We start from the raw sequence: 8,973 nt of genomic DNA, 5'->3' as shown, positions 1-8,973 counted from the left end.
TATCTTACATATAAATACATATTTTTTCTGTTTTTTTGTAGTTCCTAATTATTCGGAAACCAGATAAGGTTATCCTTTAATATGTTTAAAATATTTTATTAAAATACATCTAATAATCGTTTACCTACAGAAATAGGTATACAACTAAACCATAAGTTATTCAGACGAAGTACGAACAAATGTAACTAAACATGTTTAATATTATTTTGAAACGTAAGACAAAACACAAAATACATGAGTTAGGTATTACAAAACATTGTTCCGTCTGCAATAATAATTTTACATAAACTATGAATAATGAATATTATGACGTATATTATTCAGTTTCGATTATAATAATTAATATATAACGTGCCTACAACGTATGTGAATTTTAAATAATACAAAATAATTAACAGTATAAAGAAGACAATGTTTAAAATAAAATAATAATAATTTTGTATTTTTTATAAATATAATAATATATGTATCACTTACTCATTTTTACTTAGACATTTAATGCAACAATAATAAATTTATTATACAATACACATTTATAAATAATATAAAAGAGACATATTTATGATAATTTTAAAATAATGAAATAATAAAGAATAATATTTTCATTGTGTATATTTTAGTTATTAGTATTTTTTTATTCCAGAAGATTGAGGGTGCTATTAGTTTTTCTTAATTGAGCTCTCCACGGTATGATCTTGGCGTCTTCTTCGGGTTCGTCGGCACAAGCATTCTGTTGTGTAACTTCAGGCTTCTGTTCGGATTCGATCGACTCCGTTGGATTGTCATTTTCCTTGTTTTGTCCGTCTGGCTGAGGCAATGTTTCGGCGAATGTCACTTTGGAGGAACCGACAGGTTTCCCTTGAACTACAGTCGGTCTGTAAAATATTCACAGTCAGATCTTAGTGATTATATTTTGGAAAATATCAAAACGCGGTAGTTAAGAACAGTTAAGCTTAACACTAATATAGATATATGTACAACACGGCGAAAATGAAAGCATTTAAAAATCAAGATCGGTCACGGCGCGTGAGCAACAACTAGTCACTTTTTCTTTTACTTTATTTTATACGTTTTCGGTGGACCGGATTAATGAGAATTTCAACGATCTAACGAATTTTTATTCGAATATTACCACAATAATAATCAAACTTGTTAGTAGATTAAGTGTATTAAAATGGATTTCTGTCTACGGACCGCGTTTATCTCGACTAATTATTATGTTCTACTTTTGACACTCTGCATTCTTCTAGATCAAAAAATCATTGTTCGCGAATATCGTACCATGACGGGGAAATAATTTCTACTAATTTCATAACGAGTAATTATCAAATATTCCACTCTGGCGCGTGCACCACACTCACCTCTCGTCGTGTTTACTCTTGTTTTGCATCAGTTGCCGTTTCCAAGGCGGCAAAGCCTGTAAGCGTTTTTCCTCCGCTTGTCTGTTCAATTCTTCTTCCATGTCTTTGCGAGCTTTTTCCGCCGCTTTCTTGGCCATCATCTGTCTTTTCCACGCGGGTATTAAGTTACCGTTGCCGTCTTTTTCCGGAACCTAAAAACACAATCAATAAAGCCGCAGATTATGATCGTGCTATCCATTATACTAATAATGCACATTGCGCAGTAAAAAAAAAAAGGAAGTCGACATAAATCTGGCGAGCAATTGTTCAATTCTAAAGGGTTTTGACTTTAAGAGGGTTTCGTCAAAACGTTTCGTATGACACTAGCGGATGAATTGCAAATACTGGGAATTTTTTTAAACGTTAAAATACATTCGTTTCAGGAGAATTCTACAACTCTCGACGACAGTACGCAGGCTCGGACAATGCCGTAAGTGCGCCAGATAAAATATTATTTTACAACGATTTACCGGGACTATCCGTCAAATATGAAACGACACGTCACGGCTAATGCACACGCTGGATTGTAGACGATGCGACGGCGATCAGTGGTAGGTATACGGTATACCTACCATCATTACACGGCAGAGTGTAGAAAGAAAACCGACAACGAAAACAAGAAACTACATACATATAAGTAATTTTTGAAATGCCAATAAAATGCAATACCTGTTCGATAATGTTGTCGGGCGACAGTTGTTTGGCGATCTGGTCGATTTTTTGTTTTTCGCTCATCTCGTCTAATTTGACCTTTTCCACCTTCATTTTCTTTATGCCGGTTATGTCTCTGGACATCTTCAGCTCGGCAATCAGGTCTTGTCTTTGTGCCTGTAGCGGTGATACGGCTCCACCTATGTAAATATCGGATGCGAAATTAATACACGGGGCCCACTCACGAGTAATACCATTATCGTTGTTGTTATTATACACGATCAGTGGGTGAAAGCAGAGAAGAAAATTATATTATATTATTATTGTAGTGCGTCCGAACATGCGGTTAACACGCGTCTAATTATACGCTATTGTCGGTCTTTATATTATATTTTTAATGTTATTATAACGTCAACCGAAGCGTGAATTATCGTCTTAGCGGAAAAAAACCACTCCGAATGTGAACGTGCTGATGCAAAATGAATTTTAGTTGCTGCCGCGATACAGTTAAATCCGAAGCCGGTTACGGATTTCCGAACTCCCTTTATCCTTTAACTTTAGAAATGATTGCTTATTATTATACAAAAAATCTAGTTTGATCAAATTATATCGAATAGTTACATCTTTACATTTTTAAACAATTGTTCAAGAAGGTTTTTATAATAGTTACTCCATACATATTTTTTAGTTCCTCCTAATTGAGTGATACTGGATTCGAAATTAAATTTTAGAAAGTTTAACATTTTTCAAATAATTTTATGAAATAAAAGTAATTTATTGGTAAAAAATAGTAATGCCTATGTAGTTACCAAATAATGAAATTAATGATTAAATAGTCTGAACAAAAAAAATATATAGTTGGTACACAATAAATGTAACATTGGAATAACTAAATAAATAGTTGAACAACTAAATATTTATTTAAAAAAACTATTTATTTAGTTATTCTAGCTATACATTTATTGTGTCCCTATATTAATCATAATTTTAGTTGATACAACTATGTAATTTTTTTGCGTGTGAAACGTTTATACTTTGGGAAAACGTATTCAGTTAAAACGCAATAACGTCATTGTTAGTTCAAAAGACGCCTTGAAATTTTAAAACGATTATACTATAACCCCAGTTGAAAAAAACCAGATTTTGAAAAAAAATCACTTTAATTATTAATTATTTATATTAGACCCACGAAATGTTTGAAGTGAAATGCGATAATATTTTTTTAATCTTTGAGGCTGTTTTACGAATTGAAAGTACCGACATTAACTACAAAATCATACTTAAGTCTGAAATTCTTTTGAAAAATAGTAGTTCAGAAACAAATTATAAACATTGAACGTGTTTGAATTTGGTTTGCGGAATTAATTTTGGGGCTACGCAAAAATGAAAGTTATGCGTTTGTTAACCGTTATGTTCCTACTGTCCGTGGGAATAGTCTGAATTTAGTGTTGGCCGTTTCGTAAGTAAGGGTTCACGAAATTAATAAACAGAAATGTAATAGAGAGACGTTAAACTTTAGCGGAACGCACGAAGATGAAAACACCAACCCACACATGCTCACGTATACCCAGACAGTAGGCCATAGACAGGTACAACAGGTTTACTATTACATTAATTGTACAGTAGTGAAAGTGGTTCATCATAAATATGACGTGCGTCATTCTATACAGGGTGTTCTTTACGTTTTCCCAGCTGTTAATTCGCGGAACCATTAAAGTATTTTACCAGAATGCTGTAGGTTGTAAGGTAAATTCTATTTAATTTGCGCTCTACTGGTTATCGAAAGTCATCTCGAGATTCAAGGCTCCTAAGCTACATGCTCTGGTTATCGACTTTAGGCATCCTAAATAGGTATTGAGTGTGTTACGACTCTCACGGGTTTAACTATAAGCTTGATCATTTTTCCTGCTAAGTATAGTCACGACAGTGGAGTAGAGACTTTGTCTCTGTAGACAAACCCTGCGATGGGTTCTAAATGTCAGCTAGCAAATGACAACATGAATAGATCTGAAAATGATCATGCTAATCCTCGACATTGTTTTGTTTGTTACAGTATTATTTGAAATATCACTACATAGTCATAGCATAGTCATTAGTCAGATTGTTTTAGTATATTCGATTTAGACCATTTGGTACCTACATCATAAAAAACATAATATCAATTAACCTGAATGAACAATTTTAACGAATTTGCAAAATAAGTACACTCTGGTTTAAAATATGAGTAGGTGCAATTACACACGTTTTGACATTGAAAAAAAAAGAAGCAATATCCTATTAGAGCTCAAAACACACTCGTTTTTTAAATGATATAAACATCCTGTAGGTACAGTAATTATGATTGATATTTTCTTACCGGACGATTGTTGTCTGTCCCCGTTGTTCATGGTGATCTTGATCGTTCCCGGTGTTTTCTTCAACTGTACGCTATGCAAATCGTGTATGCTGATGGCGGCCAAAGGCTGTTGCTGTTTGTTGGTTAATTCGGATTTAGTCTTTTGCAAAAGCGGGACGGACGATCGCGAACCCGCCGTCACTTCTTCCCCGGATCCGGTGGAGGAGCCGATGCTCTTCAGGTATTGCGACGGTTTGATCAATCCTCCGTTGTCGTGGGCGCCCGACTGAGGGAACTTTGGCGGAATGAACGGCAACGGCTGCTGTTTTCCGGTCGAGGACACTGGAGTTTTGGCCCCACTGCAATCGTCTCCTTCTTCTGTGGCATACGCGATTAAGACAATTAATACAGAACCGGCTAGCAAATTAATAGCGCGTGTTAAGTGCTTAAAACGCTTTTTGCACACACACACACGCAAGCGCAGGTACTTGGCACCATGGCGCCTCGATAGTGGGCGAAAGTGACGGCTACAGGTGAAAACACACACAGCCCGCGTCCACTAGCGTGTAATTTTATTTGATTTTTATTGTGTACCATTAAAGTTAATTAATTGAGTCTGACAGGTAATATCATATTATGAGTAATTACTAATAAGGTACTAAAAAAAAAAAAAAAACGTGTGCCACGTCATACTCACTGGTCTGATCGTCAGATCCAGAAGACGAATCGTTGCGGTACACGTACACCGGATAGAAGTTGGTGGTAGGCGGTGGCGGAGGCGGTGGTGGTGGACACGAGCCCGTCGCCGGCTCAGAAACCACCCTTTTCAGCGGAGCCCGGTCTTTGTGCGTCTGGTGGTGGAGGTGTTGATGGGCTGGGTGCAACGGTAGCGTGTGATGGTGATGCCTCGTCCCGGTGCCAACCACTTCGGGGTCCGAGTCTTCGGCCGAATGGCTCACGTCCGAAGGTGAACCGCTCGACACTCCAGACTCTATAATATTTTTTATAACATAGACATAAGTAGATAATATGTTAAAACAATAAAAATAAGTGGACCGTGGAGGTAGACGTTGTGTCGAGAGCATCCAGTAGTCTCAAATGTGGCTTTTCAGACCTCATATGCGATTAGAGCGTGCAGTGAATGAAGCCTATGAAACTGCGCTGCTTAAATTCATTTTTAAAACTAGGTTTCTCTTGTATACATTTTTACAATCTGTTGTTATTCGTGTAGGTTAATATGGGCGAAAAAATTTAAATGTGACGTCGGAGTATAATAATTATTGACTGATATTTAATAACATCATAAGCGTGTGCAGTCTTAAATCGCAGAGTATGTAGCCAATTAAATAGTAGGTCCATTAACTATAAGTTATAAGAAAAGTAATGAAAGTTTGACCTATTAGTAGTGGTTCAAAACATACTTAATTCGGTTTTTCTCCATCAGCCTCCCACGTATAATTTGAGAAATTAACAGTTTTATAGTTAGCGAATAATGAAGGATAGTAATATGACATTGTTTTTTATTATATCAATACTCCCCGAAAATATGTTGGTGAAGTCTAAATTGTGTCGGTGGTAGAATTCGCGTTAACCTATCCATCTAAGCTTTGATGAGGCCCTTTCTGTTGGCGACTGGAATTTCCTATAAAAGTGGTTAATTTGTTTTTGAATGAACAGTCACAGCTGTTTCATTAAAAGATCAGTACAAAAACTTTTTGGAGCTAACTAAATCAACTACTCATATAGTTTAATTAAACGACACTTTATTACATAATATGAACAAATATAATTTAAGATTAATTATTTGAAAATACTTATAACTTATTCGTTTTATAATTATAACAGGAACAGTATTATAACAGTGTATATTATGTTTACAAAATGTACTATAATTATTAGCTTCGTGTTTACTGTGTAATATTAGATTGAATAGGGTTTTCCTACGATAACTTAAACCATTCATACACAAACACTCGATTTAAAGTACTTTCATATCTATTCAAATGTAATTGTGATTATACGCCAAGGTCGTCGATTTTATTTTTTCACGTCTTTTAAAGTAAAATAATTATTGTTACCATACATTTTAGAATGTTACTGTTATTAAAGTCGGAACACGTATACTATAAAATGTAACGACTAGGAAACAGCATTATAAACAAAGTAAACCACGTGCCTTCTGACATTACTGTCATTTGAAAATGATAAATTATACGTCTTTAGAAGTCATGAAGTAATCGTTAATATTAGTATAACAGGCAATAGACATTTTATTTTCTTGGAGTAATTATTTATACATTATAAAGATAGTTATCGGGTACGACGTACTGTTCATTTTAATAGTTGCCTAATCATATCCTACAAACAATCGCGGTGTCTTTATAGCACAGAAGTACACTACAAGAGAGAGTATTTCCTGTTAAAGTTTTATTATAAGACTATACCTACCGTAACCGAGAGATGTTCTCTAACCGATCGCGTTAACCGATTATCGTAGCGTTAACGTATCTTATCTATAACTAGTAAAGTGTTAACGTAAATACCATTATGTAAAAACCGCGAAAATCGTGTACACCCGGACTGTGCACAAAGTGCAACATGATTTAAAAGCAACAAGACGTGTTCACTGTGCGGCCAATACAATAACTTTCTAATTAATTATAGCATATCTAACAAAAAAAGTAGATTGCAAACCCTCGTATCTCTGAATATAACGTACCTGGCGTCAACTGTCCCGCAGATTCGTGACACGAGACGATCATGTGGGTCGTTTCTGCGACGGCCGCGTGAGTGTGCATCACCACGACGGTAGAGGAGGTAGGGCCACCGCCGCCGCTGCTGCTCGTGGAACTCATGGACCCTGACCGACTGTGGCTGCCAGAGTCCCGGCTGGGACTCTTGGACTCCTTGGGGTGATTCCTGTGCCGTTGCTGGATCTCGTATATGTCCTCGTAGTCGTTTTCGCCGGTTACGGTGCCGGGGTCGCTGCCCCTGTCCGACGACGACGAGCTGAGGTTCTCGTCGGATCCGGCGCCCGAGCTGCTACTGCTGTGCACTTCCACTTTTACTGGAAAATCAACATGGCAACAAAAACGCACTGTGTTAGTAGAGCTAGACTTTCTTATCGCGTTCGAGTAGAGTTCGGTGTACCAGCCGGCCTGTCCGAACAGCTCGGCCACGTCTAGTCGGGCTGTCTCAGCTTCGGTCGCGATGCCCGAAGACGTCGATGACCTGACCCGCAGTAGTCGGCGCCAGACTTGGACGGCACAAGCCGCGTTGGTGTCGGTTAAGACCATAGCGTGACGTCTACCTACTAAGCTACTCTTAGCCTATACGGTTATTTGTAAGCTATGGCCAGCGATATGAACTTTAAAGAAAACCTCGAAAAATCGCTAAGAACAATGTTAAGGCGGATGTGCTGGTAAACGCATGATTATGATTTCAACGCAAAGAAATAAAGTTTCTATTCAAACGCGAAGGACGTCGAGATGCGTACTGACGTTTCGACTACCTATTGGAATAATTTGATGAGTATCGAGGACACTTATGTCATCGTTACGCGGACGATAAAAAATTTAACATAATAGGCGATAATACGTTTCGAGTGCTTTAGTCGAAGCCACGATAAACCGATTTATAAAAAAATATATTACTACTATTATTATTATTATTATTATGAAACTGATAGATGACAAAATGTGTGTAATAATAGAAATACGTGAGAAATATAGTGGCCGGGATGTAGCGTGTGACGAATGTGTGTAGAAATCTCTTACCAGTCATGGTATTGAGGCCGATGTTCGGAGGAGGAGGTGGCGGCGGAGGAGTCGTGATAAACGACGTGGAAGACGGTTTTCCGGCTGCGGGCGATTTGATAAATATGTCCTTCACCGGGTCATCGGTCACCTCGTTTGGACCGTGCAGGTAAAACGGACCTTGGGGTTTGTTGCTGCTGTTGTTATTGTTAACGTGGTGGTGGTGGTGGCTGGTGACGACTTCTGTCGCTGGTGGCGGAGGAGGTGGCGGAGGAACCACCTTTGCCGTGGACTCGTTTGCCGGAGGAGTTTTGTGCTGCGGTTGTATCGGCTGTTGCATAGGGTTCACGTAAAGTCCATCCTTGACTCCGATCTTACCGCGACCGGATCCGTTTAGCGGTTGGTTCTGTGACGGGGGATGAAGGTAGAACGGTTCTTGACTTTTTTTGTAGTTAACGCAGTCGGCAAACGAACACTATAAAAAAAAACAATCGTGCCAACCAAGTTGATCAAAATCGATAGAAACGTCTCTAGAATCTAAACAAGACCATTTAGGATTGTATTGAAATCACTAATTTGCTAAAGAATAGAAACTTTTTTTTAAAAATTGGACCAGTGTCAAGGTACTTGAAAAAAATGAAAATAGAACTGAAAATCTAATAGAATTGTAAATCGAGATATGAATCAATTGACATTGATTTAAGTCGCTAGACTTCAGTTAAGTTATAATAAGTGTTTTATCGAAGTTTTGATAGCAATGATTGGACGTTTTGAGATCGCACATTATTTGTCAACCTCGAGGATTTCGTTTTGAATATATTTCGCAGTATCG

At 37.4% G+C, this 8,973-nt stretch overlaps 1 protein-coding gene across 3 annotated transcripts in view; it reads right to left on the bottom strand.

Annotated features, from left to right (window-relative positions):
• Window positions 1-295: 295 nt before the first annotated feature.
• LOC126835294 (espin) overlaps window positions 296-8,973 on the bottom strand; it is a 55,175-nt gene continuing 46,497 nt past the window's right edge. For all 3 annotated transcript variants that reach the window (XM_050567787.1, XM_050567785.1, XM_050567786.1), the window contains 7 exons: window positions 8,163-8,616; window positions 7,106-7,453; window positions 5,084-5,377; window positions 4,408-4,764; window positions 2,070-2,251; window positions 1,362-1,552; window positions 296-875 (listed from right to left, as the gene is read on the bottom strand). In XM_050567787.1, the coding sequence (XP_050423744.1) occupies window positions 635-875; window positions 1,362-1,552; window positions 2,070-2,251; window positions 4,408-4,764; window positions 5,084-5,377; window positions 7,106-7,453; window positions 8,163-8,616 (2,067 nt within the window). In that variant the 3' untranslated portion in view covers window positions 296-634. The remainder of the gene's footprint in view (window positions 876-1,361; window positions 1,553-2,069; window positions 2,252-4,407; window positions 4,765-5,083; window positions 5,378-7,105; window positions 7,454-8,162; window positions 8,617-8,973) is intronic.

The sequence above is a fragment of the Adelges cooleyi genome, unplaced genomic scaffold (assembly GCF_023614345.1).
Source record: "Adelges cooleyi isolate 19-005CV unplaced genomic scaffold, UGA_ACOO_1.1 ACOO_flye_CR_arks_rails_tigmint_CR_PRNA_23, whole genome shotgun sequence".
In the NCBI taxonomy this organism is placed as follows: domain Eukaryota; kingdom Metazoa; phylum Arthropoda; class Insecta; order Hemiptera; family Adelgidae; genus Adelges; species Adelges cooleyi.
The sequence above is the reverse complement of the archived record's forward strand: the minus strand, read 5'-3'. Positions and strand labels throughout refer to the sequence as shown.